We start from the raw sequence: 25,160 nt of genomic DNA on the forward strand, positions 1-25,160 counted from the left end.
TCTCCTCGACCTCCGTCCCATCAGTATCCGCAACTCGCGTCTCCCGACTCACCGGCGTCCCGTTCCTGTGTGCCTTTGTTTCCTCTACGCGTTCCGCGTGCCCTCACACGTGGCGGCGCACACATTCTTCAGCACCGTGCCGCAGAGCAGCTTCATCCGCTGCGCCTGCTTCGCCTCCGCCTCTGATACCGCTCGGGTGTAGGGAAGGTATTGGTTGTACAGAAACACGTCCCGCACCGTGCTCAGCGTCGTCGTTTCGAAGCAGCGTAGATAGAGTGGGGAAACACTCTCTACATTGTAGCCCAGCAAGTGGAGCGCTTCGGCTAGCCCATCGCCATAGGCAGCCGCGGCCGCCATTCTGGCCTCGTGAGAAGATGGCCCGTGTACCGGAGAGAACGCGGACACCATCGAGCCGACACCACCGCTGCCCGATGTGGGCAGCAGGAGTGACGGGTGACAGTAACGGTTCGCGCTGGCCATCATGGTTGTGCTGCTGTTGCCCTCTCCCGGGTAGATGCCGTCTAGCGCCCCCTGCGCGGTCCCAGACCCACCTACACGTGATCCGCCCCCCACGACCCCGTTTACCACGCCACCGGAGGACAACGTCGCTCCTCCTGCAGTAGCGGCGCCAAACAGACCGGAGCTAGATGCGGTTGCGCCGCCGACAGCGTCGATGCCGCCTCCACTGACGCCAGCGGGATTGGCGGTGCTGCCGCAGAACAGCGTGCGGCGACACCCGCTCAGCGCCTCAAAGGACATGTCCTCCAGGTGCAGCAGCGGCAGCAGCATCAGCCGCCCACCAAGCGGGGCACCGCGGTCACCAGCAGCAGCCCCTGCAGTCACGGCTCCTCCACCAGCTCTCGCAACTACTCGACCAGCAGCTGGCAATACTCTTCGCTGCGGCGCCACATGCTCATCAATCCACTGAGCAGCCGTCTCGTCCGTCGGGATGGCAGCGACCCCCTCGCCTTCCTCTTCGCCCGCGCCTTCGATGGCGCCTACCACGGACGACGTCCGCGTGACTATCGTCATGGCAGACGCGTTGCTGCCCTTGTCGTTGCCGTCCCGCTTCTCATCCATGGATCGGCGCCGCGTGAGGAGCTGCTCCACAACTGCGGCCATCTCCTCTTGCGAGGCGACGGCAGAAGGATCGACAAAGGGGTCCATCAGCATCGTGGCCGCAGAGGGGCGCAGCTCCTTGTCCTTGGTGAGCAGGCGGCGGATGAACATGTTCATCTGCGGCGACCAGCGCTCCTTGGCCTGCAAGGTTGGCGGATCGTTGAGAGGGATGAAAAAGACGGCGCGGGCAATGTGCATGCCAAGGTACGGCGGCTGCCCCTCTGCCAACTCGATCGTGGTAATCCCCAAAGACCACATGTCGGCGCGGCTGTCGTAGTCCTTCTCCATGAGGGCCTCCGGCGCCATCCAGAGCGCCGTGCCGATGAAGGAGTTGCGCCGCGACAACGTGTGCTTGAGCTCCGTGCTAACGCCAAAGTCCGCCAGCTTCACCTGGCCGTTTTTGGTGAGCAGCAAGTTGCTGCCCTTAATATCGCGATGGATGACGTGACGCTCGTGCAGGTAGCGCAGGCCGAGCAGGGTCTGGCGGCACACGTACGCGATGAGCGGCTCCGAGAGCGGGCGGCGCAGCAGATCGTATGCCGTGTCCACGGAGCCGCCCTCGCAGTATTCCATGACGATCCACAGGACCCCCATCGAGTAGTACGTGCCATAGAAGCGTACGATGTTTGGGTGGTCGCACACCTGCAGGATCTCCACCTCCTTTACAATGGTGTCCAGGTCCTCCTTGTCCGTGTCGCTGAGCGGGACCTGCTTGATAGCAACGATGTCGTCAGTGGCGCGGTTGCGGGCCTTGAGAACGACACCAAAGTTGCCGATGCCAACGCTTTCCATAATATCGAACAGTTCCTTGGGATCATCCTCGCGCACGTGGATGCGATCGAGTGCCGATGGCTTCATCATTGTGGCATTCAATAGCTGGCGTGCGTGTGTGTCTGTGTGTGTGTATGTGTGTGGTCAGTCTTAGTAGGCGGGGGGAGGGGAGCAGAGAAAACAGAGCGAATGAACGGTGTCCAGCGGCTTCATGTATGTGCGCAGCGAGAGAGTCCGTCAGCCCACGTGTGGAGAAGGGGGGGTAGTGGGGAGGTGCAGACAGGCCTTGTCTTACCCCCTGCCCTGTTATCAACACCACCTCACACACACACACACACGCACACACAACAAGCGTCTCCCTCTCCCCCTCTGTACGACCCTGTACACACCCTCTTGCACCGGGAAGATGCGGATATGGAGTACGTCGGGTTCACCGCCTCTGAGGCAGTAACTGCGCAGAGGCGGTACCGGGATGGGTCGTGGATGGTGGCGAAGAAGGCGACGAGGTTGAGAAACAGAAGTAGATAAAGGTCGGAGCGAGAGAAAGGGGTGACAGCGATCCTGTCTCCTGTCAGGCGGCACAACGCCATGTGTGTGTGTGTGTAACGCAGCCCGTCACTGGTCGGCCCTAGCCTTCTCCCTCCGGCGAGAAGTGGTCCACGCTTTCGCTGACGAGGGCCTCGGCGCTTGTCTCTCTCCGTGCGTGGTGATGATGGTGATGGTGGTGGTTACTCGGCGCGTGCGACTCTGTGGGTGCATCGGTGTTTGATGGCTAATCATCGAGTCAGGACGGCTCGAGGACGAACGTAATGTGGGCAGAGCGCTGCAGATGACGGATGTGATACCTCAGGCTCCAGCGAGGGAACCATGTGGCAGCAATATCCGCAAGAGCGCCCCGCACCCCTCACCGGGCGTGGCAGAAGCGGAAGGACGCCGAAGAGGCACGGTGGTACGACGAAGGGTCTGGCATCCCTGTCACCTTCCACGCCGCTTCGTGTGGGGACGCCCCCCCCACGTGCGTCGCTGTCGCTGACCGGCACATCCGCTAGCATCGGTTGGCATCAGTAAGTAGAGGGGGAAGGGGCCGATGGGGATGGCTTGACAGGCTCACCACAACCCGCCTCACCTGTGTGCGACGGAGGGAGGCCGAGCCCTGTGGTGAAGGCCGTCACGGCAACGAACACAACCCCAGCCAAAACCAGTAAAGGGAGCACCACCGTACCGAAAGAAAAACGACAACAAGCGATCCGCCACCAGTGGCGCGGCTCCGGGCGACACGGCGGTGGGGACAGCAACGCAGAACAACAACGTTGCGAGAGGGGAGAAGCACGCGGAAGATGCACAAGAGAAGTGGATAGGGATAACTGAAGGAAGGGCAGGCACAACTCGCCCGTGAGCTGCTCTGTTCTTCATTGGGGGGGGGGGTCACCGCATAGAGCGGATGCACACGGGCGCGTGGGCATCGGGATGCCGCGGCACGTGCATCTTCCGCCAGCGTGCCTCACGGCCAGCGCCACCTTCTTCCCTTCCTCCTGCTCCGCTTGGTTCCTCCCTTCGCTTCCCTCTCTGCTGTGTGTTGCTTAGTCGACAGAGAGTTTTTAAGGGAGCTACGCGCTGGTGCAGGCACGCATGCGCCAACATCTCGCTCTTACACCTTATCTGCCTTGGCCCTCTTTGCGGCTTGCTCCACCCCCTCCTCCGCGAGTGGGCTGGCTGTCTCTGCGTGAGCTCCTCCCGGCTCTTCCTCTTGGCCGGGCCACGAGGCGAGCAGGTTTTCCCAGAAGGCTGGCGGCAGTGTAAAGCTGACGCACATCATTCGCTTCGTCGGCGCGACGTCCCGCACCATGAGCGTCTCCTCGATATTCTCCGGTGGGAGAGTGTAGCCGAGGTTCACCTCCACTTGCCGCACGGCGTCGGCGATGAGGTCTTCGGCGGCTGAGAAGCAGTACACGTGGAAGAGGGTGCGGCGGTCGATGGCGTTGGGATCGACGTGGGCCGGCAAGTCATTCCACCGTGCGTTCACCACCGCTGCGGTAGACGCGTTGCACCGCTTCCCGCTAGCGGGAGCATAGGTACTCGAGGGTGGCTGGAACACGTCGAGGAACTCGACTGCAATGGCTGGCAGGTTCATGGTCACGTGGCGGCGGCCGGTGCAGCGGTGTCCTGGGAACGACGCAGCTGCCGCCCTGGTAACGCTGTCAAAGAGCACCGAGTTCAGAAAGTCGCGCCCGTCCATGTTGAACACATGGAGGGAGTTGGCGGGCAGGTGGTTAAGCTCCGCGTTCACCTTCATGTACTGCGCTGCCACCGGGTTGAGGTCGTTGGCGAAAACCTGCACGCCCTTCTTTGCTGCAGGCACGGCAAACGGGCCCACGCCGGCCATAACGTCGAACAGCATGTCCCCGGGCCTCATCCGATCCACCAGCCGCGTGTGCTCAAAGCTCAGGCGCGAGTTCCAGTAGACGCGATTGTACGGCACGCGAAAGCTGCAGCCATGCTGGCGAACCGTTGCCGTCAGCAGCCGATGGATTCGTGCCTCGGCAAGGGAGTAGGTGGGCGACAATGCCTCCAGCGCAATCACCTGCCTCTCTGCCGCCGTCAGCGAGCCCTCAGCCTCAGCAGAGTCATCGAGGTCGGCACCCGCTACACTATTTCCGTCAACGCCATCCGTACGACGGCGCAGCCCAATGACGTCCATTTTGAATTCACGAAAGACGCTGCTGATCGCGTCCACCTTATTCACCACCACGCTCACTGTCTCGTTGCAGTCGAGGATGACCTGCCCAATGATGTCCGCGTACGGCAGATGCGCAGCGGAGAGGTTGACGTGGGCGATGTGCCCGACTTGCTCAAAGCCGCTGAGCGCCACGAGGTCAGCATGCTCGCGGAGGGGCAGCACCATCGAGAGCAGCTCCGACATTGTGTAAGCCTGGTAGTTGAGCTCCACCGCACGAAGGGCGAAGGTCGCCTCCACCGCACCAGTATACGACGCTCGCCTCTTGCTCGAAGGTGGCGGCGGTGCCGCAGCCGCACGAGGCAAGCCCTGCGGCTGCTCGCTGCCGTCCTCGTCCTCCGTGAGACTTACCGAGGAGGGGCCCCCGGCGAGGCGTTCATGGAGCTGCTGAAGCAGGTCAGCGGCTTTTCGGGACAGTTGACCTTCTTGCACGGCGGCCTCTAGTTGCCGGGTGACGTGAGAGGCGACAACGGCGGCACCAAGTAGAAAAACAGGCGTGCGGTGTTGGGCCGCCGAGGCGGGGTCGGGCCACAGCTCTGTAGCCTTGAGGACTGTTGGGTCCAGGAGGCACATCTTGCAGCGCCCCTCGAGGAGAGCCGGCTGAGCAGGAGTCGACGACGAGTTGCTCGTGGCAGCGGTGTCTGAGCTGTCTCGGATGTCGCCGTAGGGGGCAGCGCTGATGTTGCTGATACTGTTCCCGTTGGCGGTGCCCTCTGCAGGTGCGAGGTACTCCACGCGCACCTTCGATTCGGCGGAGTGCCCTTGACCACCTGGGACAGAGCACACCGCCACAACATCAAAGACGTTGCGCACGCTGCGCCGACGGTAGAGCTTGCCGCGCAGAATACTAAGCAGAGCACCAGACGCTGTGAGGGGCCTGTACACGAGCGCCGCAAGCTCGATCGTTGAGTTGACCTTTTCACGGTAGCTGTGCGGCGCCGACCTCGACTCCGCTGTTGAATCACTTTGCCTCGCCGACATGAGTGGCAGGACCAAGCAGAAGGCGTCCCTGTGCACGTCGGTGTTCTCGCGCGTGACACACGTGCGCGTGTGTGCTTGTCCGGATTGAAACGGCGGGCGGCGCGGAGAAGTGGCACCGCACCCAATTAGTAGAAAGACGAGGAAAAAGTCAGCGCAGAGTCAAGAGGGAGGGCAGCGACGTGCCGAGCCGAGCATGGCTACGATCATCGCCAGAGCGAGTAGAGCAGACAACGGCGTCTGCGCAAGCATGACGAGCGCGTACACAGGTCAGCACCGCAGACAGAGGGAGAGAAGGACTCTGAGACACTAGTGCAGCCGGCGTCATCCTCGACGACGCGGAATGGGGCCGTTCACCGCATCTTTCACCACCCCCACGCCACCAACCCTCTTCTTGCGTCGCCCTCCTCCGCGGTGCGTGCGCATTGCCTTGTCGCGCTTCACGATCCTCTGCGCAACTGCCGCCCCGCGGCACGTTGGCTTTCATGCTTCCCTCTCCTCCTCGTCGTCCTCCTCATCCTTTGCGATCATTGGTGCAGAAAATAGGGAAGGTGGCGATGCGTACGGGGGAGGGGGAGGGGAAGGGGACCTTACGTCGGGGATTCTATTCACCAGCCAAGACGGAGTGCGCCAGAGGCACACAAACACACACGCACACACACAGTGCTACAGGGACGCGGCAATCAATAAAGGGGTGCTCTACAAGACGAGCAGGAAGAAGTGGGGCAAAGGCGCACTGCGGCGTGGCGCGGCGTAGCGACGTCTGTCACCACCACCTGGAAAGGATACCCTCACCCCAGCTTGCCCGCAAGGGAGGACGGCAGCGGGTGAAGAGAGGGAGTATGGGCCGTGTGTGCTGTATCGCGTGTGGCGTCATCATCACCTCCTGAGCCACTGCCGCAACACGGCCCTGGTCCGCTCTCGCTCTCTCTCTCGCCAAAGCTCACCGTCCACCAATGGCACGCATCACGCGCGAGCGAATCGCGCGGCCATGGCAGCACCGCTTGCTGTAACGTAGGAGGCCGTTTGGCCGTGCACGCCAGAGTACTCACGCGAAAGGCAAGAGCCGGAGAAGACGTGAGAGCAGCAGACAAGTCGAGCTGAAGAGGACGGAGTCTGCAGCAGTCTACGAGCTCTGCGACAACCATCATGGCGGATGCGGAGCCGTGCGGCCCGGTAGGTGGGGGAGGGGGCTGTAAGAAAAACAATGATTCGGGTTACAGGGGTGAGCCGGAGACGGCAGGTTCTACGAAAGCAAGCTAGATGTAAAGTGAGCGACCGCCAACGCGCACGCACAACGAGGGCGCGAAGGTGATGTGGGACGAGAGGCCCTTGAGAGCACTCCCCATCTTGCCGAGTAGGCACACATGCAGACGCACGCGGAGGCATGATGGTCAGGGAAAACGCGGCAGCATCGGGCGGCGGGCGGACGTGAAGACATTAGACGAAACACGGGCAGAAGAAATACGCAGGCAACCCCCGAGAGCGCACACGCGCACAGCGAAGAAGAAAGACGCGGAGCTCGCCGCCCCCGCTGGCAGGCGCCCATCCCCGATTACACCCCCGTCACGCAGAAATGGGGGGGGGGGGGGGGGAACGCGCCAACGAAATGGCAAAGCGATCGAAGGAGCCGCTGAGGAGAGCAGAGACACCATCAGCAATGCTCCCTGATAAGCAGGCGCGCGTGCCTCCTCCTCCCTCCCCCTCTCCCTCTCCCCGACAAAGGAGAGACAAAGACACGGAGAACAGAGACATGCACAAGCACGGACAGACACACGCGGTGTGCACCCCTTTGGTGGTTTGCTCCAGCGCCGCTCTTCTTCACTTCCCTCTTGCGTCTGCGGGTGTGGGCGTCTTTCTTCCCCACCCACCCCCCTAGAAGGCATTCATGCGCTGCGATGGCCCGGCCTGGGCTCTGGCGGTGGCGGAGGTGAGCCGCCTTTGCTGCGGGTGCAGCACAGTACGTGTGCCAAGGGCGGAGCAGGCACGGGTCAGCACCGATGGCACCTTGCAGTTCACTGCCTTGTAGCAGGACTTGACCTTGCTGAGGGCGTATTGGGATTTCTGCCACACTTGATGACACGCGGCGCGGGTGCTGGCGGTGCTGTACATGGCCGGTATGTCAGGGTAGGTGCCGTTGACGTAGTACAAGAATTGCAACACGCGCTCCACCCCGTCTTCCAGCGTCTGCCTGCTCGGGGAGTCCATGTAGGTTTGCCGCACCACGCACCGCGCAGTCCGCTCCGCGTCACTTACGAAGCTGTCCAGGAATTCGCTCATGAAGCTCTGGCAGTGCGAGTGCAACTCCTTGTTCATCTTCAAGTACGACTCTACCGTCACATTATTCGTGGTAGCCCTGGCTGAGTTGACACTGCCGTTGCGCAAGCCCGGAACCGGTGCCGCCACGGAAAGGTTCGACAACGCCGTCGCGGCACATGATGCTCCGTTGCATTGGGTGGGGCTGCCGCGCCGCGCCGAGGCGCCACCCCTGCGGCCCTCCCTCAAGTCACCAATGCTCGCCTTGTGCGCCGTGCCATCGTCGGTGGCGAGTAGCGACCAACTGTGCGGCACGCTGTCCTGTGCCTGGGCAGAGCGGCTGCGTGGTGCGCTGCTGGAGAAGCGCGGGGTCATGAGACGACGCGGCGTGGCCATCTCCCGCATCTGCGAGCTGTCATAGCGTTGAAAGGAAGACGACGCCCACCGTGCGGAGACGGGGCGGGCGGCGGCACCGGGCAGTTCCCGGCTGTCATTGCAACGAGATTCGCCCCGAACGGCGCTGCGTTGGCGGCCCTCTGCGGGCTCAACGTGACAAGACAGAGAACGTTCAAACTCGCGGGTGAGCGACATACGCCGCGCTGACGCGGATCCGATGCGCACCGCTTCGACGCGCTGCCGCGGCGGCGACACACACACCTTCGATCCGGTGGGCACGACAACATCGTGCTCCGGCGTCGTGCACCGCTCGCTGCCGTGATGGCTCCCACTGCGGACGAGGTCGAGAGATGGGTTCAGCCGCACAAGGCCACAGTGGTGTGCTGAAGCTGGTGCACTGGCCAAGCGCTGCTCACCGCGGCGGATGGAGAGGGGTGGATGGGCCGCCTCAGGGCCCTTGCCGATCGCGTTTCCGTTCATACGTTCTGTATGCTTCTGTTTTGATGGCGCAGGCTCGCCCGCCGGTGCTTCGACGGCGGGTGCGGCTGGCGCAGGGACGCTCTTCGGCTGTCCTGCGCGGTGAAGTACCATCACGGCGCCAGTCGTGTTCCCTGTGGAGCCGGCTGCAGCCGGGGGGGTGGAAGACGATGACGTCAGCGGGGGTACGGCGCCGTTCGCTGCTGAGCTCTCGGTATCCTCGGTGTTGCTGCCGTGGCGGCATGCCCCACGCGCAGAGTTGCACCGCCGCTCCGCAGAGCTTACATGCGGCCGCCGCTGGGGCCGCTCGTCATGTGTTGCAGATGCCGGGTGGCCGCGAGCACTTTCGGCCGCGGCAGTGCCAAGTGGCTGCAACGCCGAGCCGGTACGGGAGAGCGAGCGCACCACCCCCGCACCCCTCAGCGGGAGCATCGTAGTGGAGTTGCCTATACTGGAGCGACGCAGACCACCGCTCGTGCGGCGGGTGAACGAGGCTGCGCCGCGGCGGTGCCATTGAGGACCCTCCGCCTCCTCCGCCTCCAGCACGCCGCCGGTGCCGTTGTTGGTGCTCTCCTCCTCGTCGCTCTCTTCGCCACCGTTACGCTGCCGGGCTGAGAGCGAGAACGGGTGCGAGTTGCGCCGGGCAGTATTGATGCGCAGCCGCTGCGGCGCCGACGCCGCGTTCGGGGCGATTGTCGCCGCAGTCGCTGACGTTGCAGAGGTAGACCTGTCTTCGCATCGTAAGGCGGTAGTGGCACCGCCGCTGCCGACGCCACAACCGGCTGACGACGACGCGGTTGTCGCCACTGACGTCAGCAGAGAGAGGGTGGGTGAGGTAGCTGTATCCTCCGCGTGGCTAGTCCCGCTCAAGTGCGCTGATGGCGGCACCACAGAAGCGGACGTGGTGGCTGGGGCCGCACTGTCACGAGACGGACCTGCAGAGACGCTGTTCGAGCTTGTCTCTCGAGCTACCGACGCACTGTCAGCGCTATGAACGGAGTGGAGAGAGCTGGCGGGATTAGGACTGGCACGCCGAGAGCCGTTGCAGCTCTGCACGTCCCCAGTCAAGTTCACCGTCGCCGCTGCCGTCGGGGCGGTATCTTTGTCTGCCCGACCTGGTGAGCTGCCGATGTTGAAGGAGGGCTCGCGCGAGCGCCTGGCAAGGACCGGTGCCCGGTCGATCATCACCGCTGGTGATGGCGACACGTTAGCCGGCGACTCCGACACACGGGTGGTGCTTCCCCGGTTTCTCGCCGAGCTCGAGCCGGTGAACGTCCCGCTTCGCCTGAGCAACGGGGCAGCATCCGCGGACGACGGCGCGGCGTTGGCCAGCAAGTCATCGGCGGTGCGCTGGAGGTAGCGCGACCCGGGCTTCGCGTTCAGCTCCCTGAGGTCATTGCGGTAAAGCGTGAGGTGCACGTTCTCCTCCGGTATGAGGCAGACGCCGTACTTGTACATGGTGAGATAGCCGCAGATGACGGGGCGTGCGTGCTCCGTCGAGAATACCCCACAACCACCGCCGCGCTCGATGACCTCGTCGGACACACTGCGGAAGTCCGCCTCACCAACGAGCACGACGGTGGTCAGCGGGAACGGTGGTGAGGACGACTGCCGCAAGCGCCATGCGTCAACGGCATCCAGCGCCACCGCCTCTACCGTGCCCCCAAACAGGCGCAGCACCTCACTATAGGTCTCCCCCAGAGAACTCTCGAGGAACACAAACGTGCAGTCGCGGAAGATCGTGGCCATCACCGGGCGGCCAATAGACAGGAACTCCGTGACTGAGAAAAAGGTATTGGCGGGGCGGCGGTACTGCACACCGCGCAGCGTGCAAGACGCCGGCAGTGGCGAGGACGGCGACGGAAACTCTCCCGGCATCAGCGTGCTCTTCTTCTCGAGGCTGCGAGCCAAATGAGTGATGTAGTGTGGCGTCACGAGCGTGTAGCCGTGCCCGAGTGCCGTCATCATCGTCTCCTCCATCGTGAAGCTTTCCTCCGCAACGTACAGAAAGCCGATACAGTTTATGTGCTGCTCGTAGTAGGACAATGGCGCCGCGATGGAGTCCTCGACGACGAGGGCGCCAATGTGCACGCACGCGTCCAGCACCAAGTCTAAACTCGCATCTGTTAAGTCTGGCGAGATGGCGAGCACGAGCATCACCGGAATGATTCGCGCCGTGACGCGAAGGCCGAGTCGAATGCGGTCCTCCGGGTACAAGAATCGCGAGTTACCCTTGCCAACGCGCTCGCGGTCGACAAAGGTGCCGTGCTTCGATACATCTTCGATGCGGATCTCCAGCTGCGCCGAGGGGTCCAGGACGCTATAGCGGGGCATCGACGCCACGAAGATGGTGGCGTGGTGGCGCGAGATGGACGGTTCAGCCGCTGGAAGCAAGATGCGGCACATCTTCCTGCCCAGCGTATATGACTGGTCCGGTAGCAAAAAATGTCGGTGAATCTCGCCATCCCCGTAGTTCAGCTCCAGGATGTACATGGCTGAGTGTGTGCGCCGTCTTCGATGGGCAGACCCGGTCCGCAGCGAGCGCCCACAAGGAGGACAGGAGGACGAGAAAGACGGCAGCAAGGCGTGATGCAGTTGTGCAGTGCCCCTCACACCCCTGTCGTATCTACGTTATGGCGGCGGTACCTTCGTACGAAGGCGACGGTACGCACTGCAGCAAGGAAAAGCCAAAGCAAGAGAATAGGGCAGCCCTCAAGAGCGCACCGAAGCACGCCACGGGCTGTACAACAACCAAGTCTAGAAGAGAGAGCACGCACACGCACGTCAACCAGTGATGACGATAACGAAGAGGGGCAAGGAGATCCCGCTTGCGTGTGAGCAAAGGAGGGTGGGACACACGTGCGCCGCGCACGCCCTGTGTACTGCGTGCACAGTGGATGTGCATGCATGCATAGGTATGCGTGCGTAAGGGCGTAGAGCGATGAGTCGGAGGGGGGAAGTCCGGTGCGGTGCGGGAACCATGAAGGGGACGAGATGGGTCGGCGGATGTGGAAGAGGGAGGAGGGAAAGGGGAGAAGACATGTTTCGCACACCTTTGCAGTGCGCGTCTGTCGGTGCCAGGCAGGTGAACTGCATCCTCGATTTGCGTCACCTGCGCGTTGATGAGAGTGCATCAGAGAGCGGCAAGACGACAGCTGCGTGAAGCAGAGGAAGCGAACGACGAAAGACGCGGATGTGTGGGCGCTTCTCGTGCACCACCACAGAGAAAAGTGTCACCAACTCCCCCGGCGCAACACCATGACCATCGCGATCTTTCGCCCCTTCGTTCTCTCTTGCTCTGGGGCAAGTCGGCGGCTTGGTGCCACACGGCGCTCACACCCTCGCCAGCGGCCACCACCACCACCACCATAGGCGCGATCGAGTTCCCTCTTCGTTTCAACGATACGCTTCGCATCGCAGAACGGCGCAGTGCACATCCGCATCGCAGGAGGGGGAGGAGGAGGAGCGGCGTAAGTCTTGAAGTGCGCACAGAGCGATAACGGTGCACCAAGCCCGAGTGACGACGCGGTAACAACGTACAAATGGCGGCAAGCGGAAGAGGGAGGGAGAGAGAGGGAGGGGGGCCACAGGGATGGTGCGGGGAAGGAGTTGCGGGCGGGGCTGTGTCTATACACTCGCGGCAGGGTGCGAAACAGCCATACGCCGACCTCATCTGCGCCGGTGTCGCTCGCTCGCTCGCCCTCTCATCCCTCCTCCCGCGCCACGACCAAGACTACGACAGAGCCATGTGCAGCATTCCCCCACAACAAGGAAACCCGTGGCTTTCCGGTGACGGGTGTGTGCATGCGGGATGTGTCCGTCAGAGCACGTTAAGGTTTTTGAGCTCCTCCAGTGAGGGGCTGCCCAGCAGCTCGTGCACACGCTGCACTCGATCCATGTAGTCCATCGACTGCAGGAACACCATCTCGAACGCAAGCCGCCGAAGAGCCAGCGATGTCAACAGTTTCGCCTCCTCCGAGACCTCGTCGCGGACCTCGACACAGAGCAGCTCCCAGATTAGATGCCTTAGAAAGAAGGCCTTGCGCTCCTTGCTCTCGAAGGGACCCCAGCCGTGGTAGGCCTTGATGCGGTGCAGGCAGAGTGCGTCATACAGCCGCTCCCCGTTACTGCGGCCCCAGCACTTCTGGGTGAAGTTAGTCATCATGCCAGCCGACATGGGTGGGTACAGTTGGGCGACAATGCGGCTGATGTGCGCCTTCCACATGCGCTCCCCGTTGTACCAGAAGCCATTCGGGCTTTGACCTTGCAGAACGTGCGACAGCGCCTGGTGTGGTGGGTGCGCCAGGTACAGCAAGAGTGCCTCGAGTTCGGCACGGCGCACAGCATCGTCGACGACGTGTAGGCGGTCCGTGGTGCGACAGTCCGTGACGTAGCGGAAGAGAGATGGAAAGTGCCGTTTCGCCCCGCTGAGGACATGCTGAGGGGTGAACAGCGGGCTGACCTTGTTTCTCGAGACAGATTTCGGCTGAGGCACACCCGCGGCTCTGCTGTGTTCGGCTGGCGGAGACGATTGCGAGGCGCAGCTCCCATCTGCCACGACGACGGCCGCCCTCTCTCCTGCAGTCGGGGCTTGCGCCGCCTCCGTCAACAAGTCGTGTCTCGGGTATGCCGTGTAGAGCAGCAGGAAAAAGAGCATGCTGGTGTGATCGCGGTCGCTGCTGTGGAATGCGGCGTTACCCACCGTCTCCTGGCAGAGGTGGCAGAAGCTGCGCTTACTGTCTACCCAGACATGTCGGTTCAGGCCTTCAAACACGCCCACAGGCAGCGATGAGAGCAAGGTGTGGCCCTCCGTCGAGGACCCTTTTGGCAGCAAGCTGGGCAGTGGCTCACTCGCCATCTTCGCAGCGTCGTCTGCATCTAGTACGCCCTGCGCCGCACCTTCGCGAAGAAACCGGTACAGCGACGAGACCTTTGGAGGCGGCACCACCGTGGATATCGCAGTGCGCAGAAGCGTGGCGTGCATTGCGTGCGTCACGCCTGCCTGTGCTAGGACGTGTATGCGAAAGGAAAGTGTCGGAGTGGGGGAGGGGAGGGGGGGCAGTGGCCTTGAGAGATGCCGCGAGTACGCGAGCCTGCTCACGTCCCGCGCGATGCGAAGGGCGCACGAATACGCCCACGAGCAATACACACGTCAGCACGCGTGGCCCAAATCACGGAGCGACGCTCCGCGAGGCTGATAGCGAAGGAAGAGCGGATGTGAAGACCGGTGCGCAGTACAAGAGGGTTAGACGGACGAAAAACGAAGGACAGACAGGGAGCAGAGAGACGGTGAGCGTGCAGCTCGTAGAGCATTGCCCCCGTCACCTCGTCAGGCCGGACGCGCAGCGGCGGTGGCGGTGGCGGCAATGGATGGTGCCGTTTGCTGTGCGCGGGACACTTCTGTGGTGGTCACAGCCGTAGCAGGCGGCGTTGGGGGGAGGGGTTAGACCTGCACAGGCACAGGCGCACAAGAAACACAAGAGAATACAGTGCATGAGATGGCTCTACCATGTCCCCGCGTGCGCACCCGACGGTGGGGAGGAACACGAACAGGGGCGCGTGTGTGCTGGACCCCGAAAATGGGATCGTCACGATCTGGTGGTCGACTCGCCGACGGACAAAGGCAAGCTAGTCCTCCGACACGGTACTGCTGCTCTCTGGAGACACTTCTGTGCATCGCCTTCCATCAACTCCGCCCTCGTCCACCTCACATCCACACCGCACTCACGTGTGAGAAGCCAGGTGGCTGCCACTGCGACGCACATCGCTGCGGCGGCTGTAGTGGTGCTGCATGTAGAAGGTGCAGTGGTTGCGCAGGCGCACGTAGCTGCGCCAGCCCAGCACGACGGGCACCAACAGGTACAGCGCACAGCCGAAGGCGACTGCGAACCAGAAGTAGAAGAAGTAGTGGGGGCTGAAGGTAAGGTCGTAGTCGACGTCGAGGTGCGGTGCTCCGCTGATAGCCTCTTGGCCAAGGTACACGATTGTGCCGTACGCCTGCGTGACGCACGCGAAAAACTCGAGGGCGTCGCGCATGGGGTGGCGCACCTGGAAAGCCCAGTACAAGAGCACGCACAGAGGGCCCTTGACAAATAATTCTATGAGCGACACCACGTGCAGGGCCGAGCCGTTGAAGCTGCCAAGCTCGCTCGCGTAGCGCGCGTCGACCTTTGCGTAGTTCTCCGCCAGCAGCGAGTTCGTCTTGAAGACGCCGACGCAGCCGTCCATGAGCATGTGTATGACGATGCCGTTCAATAGGTACCACCGTGCGCGGGTGCGCTCCCCGTACGTGAGGGGAGCCATCATGTTGTCGTAGTTGATCAGCTCATGAGGATCCATCTCGGACCTGTGCGCCTCCTGATGTGCTTTCCCCTGGCGGAGGGAGCGATGAACACGCCAGCGCCACACAACGCCGATCAGCCACGCAGCCGGGATGGCGGCCAGGGCGCAGGCCGTGCTTGGCTCCGTGAAATACGCCTGCACCATCTCGGTAGTCAGCGCGTCACGGGCGACAAACAGCGGCGCGAGGATGCACAACGTGCAGAACAGCACGAACGGGTCAGCGAACACCTCCAGGAACATCCTTGAGACCTGTGCCCCGACCCTGTACGTGTCGCCGTGCGTGCCGGTGGGTGGTGGGCGGGGAGGGCGGAGAGGCGAGCAAGAAGCGATGGTCGGCGTGCACGCACACACAGACAGAGACAGAGAGAGACGACGACGACGACGACGACGAGGATGTCTGGTGCCGGCGGGTGCCTTCAAGGGGGGGTGAGGAAGAGGTGAGGTGGGGGGGGGGGGGGCATCTCTCCTCTGGCCTTTTCCGTCTTTACAGACGGACGAGAGCCGCAAGCGACGTTGGCGCGGCACACGCAAACCCCCGCGCTTGTGCGTGAGCTCTGGCGTATGCATGCTTGGCACCACTGCGTTGCGCTTTTCTGTCGTCCTTGCGTGTGGGTGGGTGGGTGGGTAAAGAGGAGCAGTCTGTGCTGCGAACACACATGACAGCAGTGACAGCGACGCCGTCGATGAGGCCCTCCTCAGGAGGGAGGAGGAGAAGAGGGCAAAGACAAAGTCGCATCAAGATGAGCCCACGCCGCCCCGCGAAACACCGAGCTCAGCTGCGTTCTCACTCAACGTATGCGCCTCCCCCTCCCTCCCCCCTCAGCCGGCGCTTGCACCGCCCCTCCCCTGCGCAAGGTCGCGTGGCGCATCGAAGAGAGCGGGGCACCGTTCATTGTACACCTGCCGTGCATTGATGTTGACACGCATGTGCCGCATGCAAAGGCGCCAGTACCGCTCCTGCTCCTCCGCCGTCATCAGCGCCTTTTCCACTCGCGAGAAGCTTCCATCGGGGGTGGGGTGCGCACAGTAGGCGTGCTGCTGATACCGATGCCGCTCTGCCTCCGTCAGCTCATCTTCCGGCAACGTGAGGTACGCAGGGCAGTCATCGAGGATGCGTGGTGTCGAGTGGAACGCCGACCGCGAGGGTCCAGTGAAGGCTGCCACATCGCCACTCCTCAGAAGAAACGCGTACGGGGCATCCTCGCGAGACTGCGTGCCCATCAAGAAAATGGCGGAGCAGCCCAGCGACAAGCTCATCAGCGGCTGCTCCAGCGTTTCCTCGCTAACGTCCTGGTGGCACATCATCATCGACCCAACAGGGTAGTAGTTCACGATCGCCGTCTGGGGCTCGTAGACGTCAGGGTAAGCGCAGCAGAACCCATCCTGTCGCACCTCTGCCACGAGCGAGACGAGGTCGCACATGCGCTTACGCAGTGCAGACGGAAACGCCGAGTAGCGGTCGCGGTGGTACACCTTCTGCGTCCATTCGTAGCTGTACCCGAGCGTGGCCCACCGCATGGGGGGCTGATAGCAGGGCGTGCTGTGCGGCGCCTTGGCGTGGGTGCTGAGGATGTTGGGGTGCTGCGCCGAGTCGCCGTAGTCGAGCACCGCCTCCCTGCACCAGCGCTGCTGCTCCACCTCGCTCAGCACGCCAGGGAACAGCAGCAGGCCAGGGACACCAGCAAACGTGTAGCACAACACCCCTTTCCCTGGCTGAGCTTCGAACGCTGCCGAGAGCGATGTGCCCTCGTTGTGCTGCGGACGTGGTGGCAGAACGACCCGATGGATGAGTCGCTTGTTCTCGTCCGTGTTGCGGTCGAGGTCGTGAAGCTGCACCACATCCGTCAGGTCCGTCTCCGGAGGCGGCGGTCGACGACGCGCCTCACGCCGCGAGAATTCGTACAGCTTGTACCGCTTCTCCGCCATGCGGAACGGTGTGAAGGACAGGACACTCTTGACACCGTCGCGACAACGCTTCGCACAGACCGCCGCAGTCGTGGTGGCCAGTGCTGGACTCGCACAACCTGAGAGGTCAGAAGGCGAAGCGGCAGCCGTAGGATCCGTGGTCGTCCTCGACAGTAAACCAGGCGGGCTCTTGGGCGGTGACGGCAGCGCTCCCTCGCGCGCAGCCGGGTCCGACATGATGCCTGAAAGCGTCGGTGTGTAAGGCGAAGGGGTAGGTTACGCCAACGTGTAGCACGAAGGTGTCCACGAGCTTCTGGTTGGGAGAGAGGGTCGAGAGAGGCGTGGACGAGAAGAGAGTGGTGGTAGTGGTGGAGGAGCGCGCGACTCTGTTCGGTTGTGCTTGCGTGTGCGCCCGCACGTGGCGGTGCACTAAGTGAGTGAGTGAGTGAGGGAGGGAGGGAGGCACGGGCACAAATCAAAGGTGCGCCTTCATCCTGCCACCAGAGCCGAGATCGAAATTCTCGTGCCGCTACCTTGAGTTCAGGCGCACGGGAGCGCCATCCACACGAGGAGGAGAAGCGCGTGAGGCTGCGGCGTTCGCTGTCTTCCCGCTCCGCCGACACGGCGCGAAACATTTCTCCCTCGGCGTGCCCCTTCACCGCGAACAAGCTAGCATACGCATACACATATTGCCACAGCCCATTTACCGCTGTGGCACCCCGGCTACATCCTGCGTCATCGATGAGCCGCCCTGCCGCCGAATCGGGTCACGCGCCTTGCAGGCTCTCCCTGTCCCTTCGCATCCCTCTCTCGCATGCGTGCTGCCCGACTGGCGCCAGGCGGAGACTCGCGTGGACTGCATGCCTTGACCCAAGCGGGAAGCGTCCAGGGCTCTGCTCGAGGGGCGGAGACAGTGGGCGTCCGTGGTACGGAGTATCAAGAGGTGGTCCAGGCGCATGCCGCACGGGCTCGAGGAGTACGTTGGTCAGCCTCCGGTCAGGGTCCTCTGAGACACCTTACATGCTGCCTGTATGTCGTGCTTCTGCCCTCAGCCGCCTCAAGCCACGGCATTCCAGAATGGTGTGTGGAGGCTCTCCACACGGGGGTCTGGAGGACTCCATGGTGCAGCCTGTGGTGGTGGAGGGGGGGATGTTTTCGACATGCCTCCGGCAACTGCGCTTCATATCCCTGCAGACCCGGTCGGACGTAGCAGACCCCGCCTGCTCTTCGCACACAGGGATGGTGTGGCGTTCATCGGCATGGACCTCCTCGCACCTCTTGCGTCCATCGCCCGTGCTCTGCTGACCTCTGCGTGCCTTGCCTGGACTGCAACACACCATGCCGTCTGTACTTAAAAGCGCGTGCGCAGCTGGGCGAGGATGGCATCCCGTCATCCTCGTCAGCGCCGCATCGGAATGTCTTTTGGTTTTAGACGGCCGCCGCGGAGGAGCTCCTGTCGTTGCGTGCCCTATCGCGTAGCGCAGTTGGCAGGGGATGTCATCCTGGAGCCCGAGAGCGGTGGCCAAGTCGGTGAGCCATGCAAGGCGAAACAATACTGGAAAAGGAACGAGAAGCGAAACGCCGTCTCAGTCCCCTCCCTCCCTCCCCCATCACCTCACTTGCGGAGGCTCGCCACCGTAGGCGGTGCGACGCAGACACGCAGACGGGCAGACCGAAGCGCGTAACTGCGGCACCGCGCGCCCACGAAGAAAAAGGACGTTGGGGAAAAAATGGATGAAGAGAGACGCGTGTGCATGCTCGTGTGCTGCTCCCATCATCCAAAGCGGATGCTGCCGTGACAACACCGAGAGATCTGGTAGAGGTGCACCGGAAAGTCACAAGAGGCCCCCCCCCGCCTTGTCAGTGTGCACCTCGGTACTGTCCGCTGGCGCATGCGCATGCGCGAGGGAGCCCCGTGACGTCCACGCAACACGCGACACACTCGAAGCGAGGAAGGGGAAAGCGCAAGAACAAAAGAAAACATCGAGAAGCCCACGTACGGTCAACAAGCGAATGGACGCGTGTGCGGGGGAGGGGGAGGGGGGTGGACTTCGGTGCCTGCCCGTCTGTATGCCGCAATGATGGGGTCCAGTTGGGGACGGCGAGGACAAGGAGAGGGCAAGGAAGGGTGATGATGTACTGTACATGGGAAGGAAACGGGGCACAATCCGCGCTGCGGTCGCTTCCGAAAAGAAATACTTTAAAAACTTTGGATCAAGAGAGAGGGGGATAGAGAGAGCGACCACCTCAGCGGCAGAGAAGGCAGCGGATACCTGTCTGCTACCGTATCGGCGTCGCCCCAATCCCCCGTGCACTGACCGGGTAGGCCGCGTGCGTGCGAAAGTAATCGGAAAGCAACGCGTTATGCAGCCGCGCCCGAACATGTGCGTCGAGCACAGGCTCGTTCATGGCCGCCACGCCAAAGTCAGAGACCCCGTTCGCAGTGGCAGTCGCCCCCGCGGCATCCTTACGAACGGCAGTGAAAGGCGTGCGCACCTGTCCATCGCCGTGGCCCGCCGTGGCCTTCGCAGCCACTCCCTTGGGCTCCGGCGAAGTCCGCTTCGCAAACAGCCACTGCCGGGATCGTCTCAGCGGCGCTTCTGTGTCGCCAGGGGCAATTCTCGCCACGCGCTCACTGGATGCCTTGAGCTCCGGGTCACTACCGCTGGAGACGACAGCAGTGTCCGGGTGCTCCGCTGAGACGAAGCTCATTAGCCGCGCGTAGCGCTCGGCGTCCAGAAAGCTGGACCACATCTCCTCATCGATCTTCTCTTCTGTCGTCAAGGGTGCGCGCGAGGGTGTGGTGGCGGTGGATGACACCGTGGACGGCGTGGAGCAACACCGACCGCGGCTCAGGGTTGATGTCGTCGAGAGGGGCTTCTGCGGCTTCTGAAGCAGCAGTGGGCGATACGGGTCGAGGGTCCGCGATTCCGCTAGCGTTGCCATTGATGCCACGGCTGCCGCCTCGCTAGAGGATGCCGATGGTGCGTCGATCTTTGGAGCCTCACATGACGTATTGGTGGGTCGTCGCGGAGTTGCAGCCCGTGCGGAGGCTGCGAGATCGCCGTGGACTAGCACCTTGGCCGCTCTTCCAAGTCGCTGAACAGCCGCCATCCTCTCCTCCTGCTCAAGCGCCTTCAACTCACGCACCAGCTCCACCACGTGCTTCGAAGATGAGTACCGCTCCACCGGCCATTCTTCCTCGTAGTAACGGCCGATTGCCGTCTGCGCCACCGCAGATGTGAACGCGGAGCCTCTCGTCGCCGATGGTGCCTGCTCCACGACCAAGAGCTCACAGTTCGTCAGCCGCCCCTGCTGCCACCACGCGCGGTAGTCGTTGACGTGGTTGATAAGCACTTGCGTGACACCGTTTGTAAGGTCGACGTAGCGGAACTGGGGTGAGTGCACCCCCCACGCCTGCCTAGCCTTGACACACAGAGCGCCCCAGGGAAGCATGCCTTGACCGGATGGCGTGTGGCTGGAAAAGAAAATCACCTCCGCCGGCGCGGCGCTGTGCCGCAACACCACCGTCACATTAAGCCGAATGATGAGGGCCGGGTCCAGGATGCACTGCAGCGGAACTTGAATGACGTCCGCGTCGGCGCGACGCACCGGCGGACTGGCTCGCGTGCGGGCTCTCTCGCTACATGCAGTGCTGCCCTTGTACTGCCGCTGCGGTGCTTGAGGGAAGTCCGTGGACGGCACACCAGAGCGAAACGCGTAGAGTGTAGAGGTGAGCGGACGCGGCTTCCACACGCGCTCCTTGTGGCCCGCCTCGCCCGCGGCAGCAGTCGCTGCGGTCTCTCCTGCGGTGCGTGCCTCCGAGGTGAGCCGATGGTGGTCCATATGGTGCGCCACCGTGTGCATTATCTCCTGAGCCGAGCCCGCGGGTGACCCGTGATGATGGACGAAGGCGTCCCGCACATCACTGGTCGTTGCATCGGGAGAAGCCGTCGGGTCAGCCGCCGACACATACGCCCCGCCACGTCTCCACATGTGGAAGTCGTCCGCATCGTTGAGCACTACGAGGCACGCAGAGGGGCGGGTCTTGGATGGGGCTGACGCCGAAAGGCCGGCGCCCACAGCCTCCTCGACGAGTGCCTCCTCTTGCGGCTGTGGCGTCTCTTCCGCTACCTCGCGGCGAGTGTGAGCGTTCGCGTCGGTTAGGGTGCAGGGTAGCTTGTACTTGAAGATGGGTCTGAAATCGGCACCCCAGGCAGTCCGCGCGCACTCGACAAGCTCCGTGTACGTTCTGGCCCAGCACCACACGCCCTCGCCCGGGCACGCGCCGGAGAGCAGCAGAAAACGATCGGCACCGATGTCCTCCATGAAGGCCAGTCGAGTCAGCGGCAGAGAGGGGATAGAGGAGGGGAGGGGGAGGGGGATGCGCAGATGGAGCAGCGATTCCGTAACGCAGAGACACGCATCAAGCCTCCCGATCGATGCGCTTTCGTTGCCTGTGTGAGTATATGTCTGCCAGCCGCACGCGAGGACGGTGCGGAGAAAGGGGGGCAAAGGAAAGTGTGAGGGTAGAGAATGTGGAGCAGAGTGTGTGGGGGGGGAGGAACGGCAGGGAGAAGCACATCGGAAAGTGTAAAGGAGGTGTCAGCGCCCGCATGGCACGACGAGGGGAGCGGGAGGGAATGGTGGACGGCAGCGGCGGCGGAGTCGGCGCCTGCAATGCCGTCACTGCCTCCCCTCCCCCCTCCCTCCTCCTCCTCCTCCTCGTGACTCTGTCTGTCGCGCTGCAGGCCCATGGGCGCACGAGAGAGAGGGCGGCGGGAGGGTGGGTGCGTGTGCAGGAAGGCCCTCCACAGACCAGCAGCTGCACCGCGCCTGCGCAGAGGCAAAGAAGGAATAGGCTCCCCGCGAAGGATTCGCTACGTTCTTCGCCGCTGCTCCGCCATCGCTTCTTCAGAGCGGGGGTCGTGTTCATCGCGGGCAGTCAACGCCAGCAGTAGCAGCAGCATCAAGAGGCAAGCAATGGACGCAAGCCACCAAAGGCACCCGCGCGTGTCGTGGCAGCTCCCCTACACATCTGTCCAGACATCCAGAAGCGTCCCTCAGCTCCATATTCATGCCAGCTCGAGTGTGTGCCCGCAGGCACAGCTTAGAAGAGAGGGTCACTGAGCCCGGCCGTCGCGTCTTGCGCAGAGAGCTCCACCTTGACCCCGTCGCACCAGCAGTCGCTGTAGACGTCTGTGATAGGGCAATGCTGCAGCACCACCTGCGCCTTCGTCTGCCGCGTCGCAATGGCACCGGCGCTGGTGAAACCGGGCGGAAGGACGTCTGTGGTCGAGGCAGAGCTGGTGAACACCACCGAATAAGCTGTCCCCTCCGTATCCGTCGCAGCACTCGGGCTCGCCACCGCCACAGCGCGAGCACCCGACGCTCTGCGGAACATCTGCGTGGCTCGCTCAGCGTTGCTGGGCCCCAGCAGCACCATATGATACCGATTGGACTGGAACGTGCACGCCGACAGCATCGAGGTACGGCAGCCAACCCCCTCATACAGCCCGCGGATGCAGTTCACGATGCGTACACAGTTGAGGGTGCAGTGGCTGCCCATGCCCAAGTAGACGCCGTCTCGGCCGCTGCTCAGCGTGCAGCGGTTCAGGTGGACACCGGCGCCGACGGTGGCACTGACGACCGGCTTGAGGAGCCCGGCAGCATTCTTATCCTTTCGGCCCGTTGGGTTGATCGAGAGCGGCGCCGTCGCCGCCGCAGCAGCAGCAGTAGCGGAGACCTCGTCACCACTGCCATGGGTCGCGCACCGGAGATGCATGTCACCTGGCTCCAGGAGGAAGACGTCCGAGGCGGACAGCAGCGCGCCGCGGCCTTTCACGGCGATTCGCCCAATGATGGTAGCGTTGTTTCCTACAATGGACACGCGTGTTTGGTTGACGACAACGGGGGCGTAGGGGTCGAGGATGAACAGCTTCCCGTCCAGCAGCACCGTGTGCGAGGCGTGCTCGCTGCCGTGCCCGCGCAGGGCGCTCATGAGCTCCTCGCTCGTGCGCACAACAAACCATGCGCCCTGTCGGTGCCGACGACCATCCAGAGATGAAACTGAAGCAGAAGCGGTGGCGCCCGCGGGTGTTGATGCTTGTGCCGCCGCTGCGGCTCGCCACGCAGACTGCAGCGTCTGCGACGCGGACAAGATCAAGAGCTGCTTGAGAGCTTCTTGACTATCCTCGAGGGCCTCCTTGAGATCGCTCACCTGCTGGCGGAGCTGCCGAACTTCGCTTGCCAGCGCAGATGCCTGTGCAGCGGTCGAAGAAGTGTCCGATTCCGTTGCACTGGAGTCTTCGCACGTTGCTGCTGCTGCGTTCGGTCCGTCCGTATTCACTGGACCTGATTCCGAAATCCCCCAGGTGCTGAACAGCTTATGCGTCGAGGTTAGGTGGCATGACATGCTACTGGCAGACAAGATGCACGGATGAAGCAAGCGGCACCGACGCACCCCCGCCACATCTCTGTGCCTCGCGCGCGTAGAGACGACACCAGCGCCAGGAATCACAAGCGCCCTGCACCTCCATGAGAGCTGTGACGAAATGGGCGACGCAGTTGTCGATAGCATCGCCCGCTAGCGTATCCAAAGGAGCGTCGCTGAGCGAGAAGCGAGAGCGGAGGCGCGAGTCGCAGACCATACCAGCGGCGAAGGATGCGAGGAGTATATCGCAGGGACGGAGAGCTGAGCGGAGAGGGGGGGTCGGTCCGACTGGTACGCGCAGGATATGGCACACACAAGAAAATGAAAAGCTGAGCAAGTCCTCGCGCATGCGAGAGCAAGCAGAGGCGGAGGAAGGAGAAATAGGCGCGGGCACCACGCAAAGAAGAAAAACAGAAACAAATTGGGGCAACACGTGCTGCTGCCGCTGACGGGCAGACACACACGCACGCACGCACACAACCGGCAGGAGCGCGGCGGAGAAGTCCACGGCAGAGGAGGGTGATGTCGCTTAGAGATAAAGAGGACACACAGAGCACGCGGCGATCAAGCGAGTGCGTGAACAGCAAAGAACAACAACAAGGAGAGTTGCGCGTGTGCGATGGCGTAATGGGCGTAAGGGCGGGGGCTGGATGATGATGATGACAGGCGCAGACCCCGAGGCGGCCGACATGCAACGAGTGCAGAGCGTAAGAGTAGAAGAAGGGGAGGAGGACTGGGCGGAGGCCAGCGAGAGAGACAGGGGAGGAAAGGCCTTGAAACCGAAATACGGCGCTGTGCGTGGCGTGACACGGCGCCAGCACATACACAGACACAAAAAAAGAAAGAAAGACAGCCCCGAGCCGTCCTATGCCGCAGGCGCGGATTGCAGCTATACGGCGAGCCCGCGGCGCACGTGTGCGTGTGCATGTACCAGGGAGCGTGTGTCGTCCCCCCTCTTCAAGTGAAGTGGCTGCTTTTCCGCTCGCTCTTCATGAATTATCAGCGAGCAACCGGTAGAGGGCACGTGAAAACATGTTGTAGAAATTTGCGCGTTCAGTTGCACGCGCGAGGGAGGCGTGGAAGAGGAGAAAAGGAAGAGGACGTCCCGCTTGCACGGTTTTGTCCGCCCCACGCCTCCTCGTAGTGGTGCTGTGGTCGCTCAGACACGCGGAGACAACGGCACGGGCGACCGGAGCACGTAGAAGGGCAGCGATGAAGACACGCCTCAGCGAAAAAGCAGTGCGCCGCTTTTCGTTGCTAGTACGGCGCCGCTGATGGACACGAAAAATGCGTGCGTGGGTCAGTGTGCGTTTCTGTGATATGTGCAAGCATAGCGGGTGAGAGGGAGCGCAGCTGCTGTGTTCTGCCAGGCCTGGACCAGAGGACGACCTTCGTGGCAGACGTGGAGAGACAGACAGGGAGAGAAGAAAGCGTGGAAAGCGATGGCGAGACAAGACGAAAGAACAGCAGTGGACGTTCGGGCGTGTGCGCGACCACACAGCAGACGGGGCACTGCGACACGGTGGTGACGGCGGCTCCGTGTATAGGGCAGGCACTCTCTCCCTACTCTTTGTCGTTGTCTTCTTCAGTCCCCCAGTTTCCGTGTGGGCGTCCCCATCGCCCATGCGGGGCGGTCATCGCGTAGCAAGAGAAGCAGGCGGACGCACGCGCAGAGACACTGGAAAGCTCGCTGTCTGCGCCCTTCTGCGGCTTTACTTGCCTTCCTGTGCAGGAAAGGAGAACATCGAT

General features: G+C 62.8%; 8 protein-coding genes across 8 annotated transcripts; all 8 read right to left on the reverse strand.

Annotated features, from left to right (window-relative positions):
- Positions 1 to 84: 84 nt before the first annotated feature.
- On the reverse strand, positions 85 to 1,980 carry LMXM_16_0300 (putative protein kinase; the record flags this gene model as incomplete). The annotated part of the gene is made up of 1 exon (XM_003873665.1): positions 85 to 1,980. The coding sequence occupies one exon, from the start codon at positions 1,978 to 1,980 to the stop codon at positions 85 to 87; it is 1,896 nt and encodes a 631-aa protein (XP_003873714.1).
- Positions 1,981 to 3,538: 1,558 nt separating this feature from the next.
- On the reverse strand, positions 3,539 to 5,605 carry LMXM_16_0310 (conserved hypothetical protein; the record flags this gene model as incomplete). Its single annotated transcript, XM_003873666.1, has 1 exon — positions 3,539 to 5,605. The coding sequence occupies one exon, from the start codon at positions 5,603 to 5,605 to the stop codon at positions 3,539 to 3,541; it is 2,067 nt and encodes a 688-aa protein (XP_003873715.1).
- Positions 5,606 to 7,477: 1,872 nt separating this feature from the next.
- On the reverse strand, positions 7,478 to 11,224 carry LMXM_16_0320 (conserved hypothetical protein; the record flags this gene model as incomplete). Its single annotated transcript, XM_003873667.1, has 1 exon — positions 7,478 to 11,224. The coding sequence occupies one exon, from the start codon at positions 11,222 to 11,224 to the stop codon at positions 7,478 to 7,480; it is 3,747 nt and encodes a 1,248-aa protein (XP_003873716.1).
- Positions 11,225 to 12,551: 1,327 nt separating this feature from the next.
- Positions 12,552 to 13,715, reverse strand: LMXM_16_0330 (conserved hypothetical protein; the record flags this gene model as incomplete). The annotated part of the gene is made up of 1 exon (XM_003873668.1): positions 12,552 to 13,715. One exon carries the CDS (start codon positions 13,713 to 13,715, stop codon positions 12,552 to 12,554), a length of 1,164 nt encoding a protein of 387 aa, XP_003873717.1.
- Positions 13,716 to 14,455: 740 nt separating this feature from the next.
- LMXM_16_0340 (conserved hypothetical protein) lies at positions 14,456 to 14,965 on the reverse strand (the record flags this gene model as incomplete). Its single annotated transcript, XM_003873669.1, has 1 exon — positions 14,456 to 14,965. The coding sequence occupies one exon, from the start codon at positions 14,963 to 14,965 to the stop codon at positions 14,456 to 14,458; it is 510 nt and encodes a 169-aa protein (XP_003873718.1).
- Positions 14,966 to 15,892: 927 nt separating this feature from the next.
- LMXM_16_0350 (conserved hypothetical protein) lies at positions 15,893 to 16,999 on the reverse strand (the record flags this gene model as incomplete). Its single annotated transcript, XM_003873670.1, has 1 exon — positions 15,893 to 16,999. One exon carries the CDS (start codon positions 16,997 to 16,999, stop codon positions 15,893 to 15,895), a length of 1,107 nt encoding a protein of 368 aa, XP_003873719.1.
- Positions 17,000 to 19,258: 2,259 nt separating this feature from the next.
- Positions 19,259 to 21,307, reverse strand: LMXM_16_0360 (conserved hypothetical protein; the record flags this gene model as incomplete). Its single annotated transcript, XM_003873671.1, has 1 exon — positions 19,259 to 21,307. One exon carries the CDS (start codon positions 21,305 to 21,307, stop codon positions 19,259 to 19,261), a length of 2,049 nt encoding a protein of 682 aa, XP_003873720.1.
- A 781-nt stretch (positions 21,308 to 22,088) lies between these two features.
- LMXM_16_0370 (conserved hypothetical protein) lies at positions 22,089 to 23,558 on the reverse strand (the record flags this gene model as incomplete). Its single annotated transcript, XM_003873672.1, has 1 exon — positions 22,089 to 23,558. The coding sequence occupies one exon, from the start codon at positions 23,556 to 23,558 to the stop codon at positions 22,089 to 22,091; it is 1,470 nt and encodes a 489-aa protein (XP_003873721.1).
- Between the last annotated feature and the right edge of the window lie 1,602 nt (positions 23,559 to 25,160).

Source organism: Leishmania mexicana, chromosome 16, assembly GCF_000234665.1.
Source record: "Leishmania mexicana MHOM/GT/2001/U1103 complete genome, chromosome 16".
Lineage (NCBI taxonomy): Eukaryota > Euglenozoa > Kinetoplastea > Trypanosomatida > Trypanosomatidae > Leishmania > Leishmania mexicana.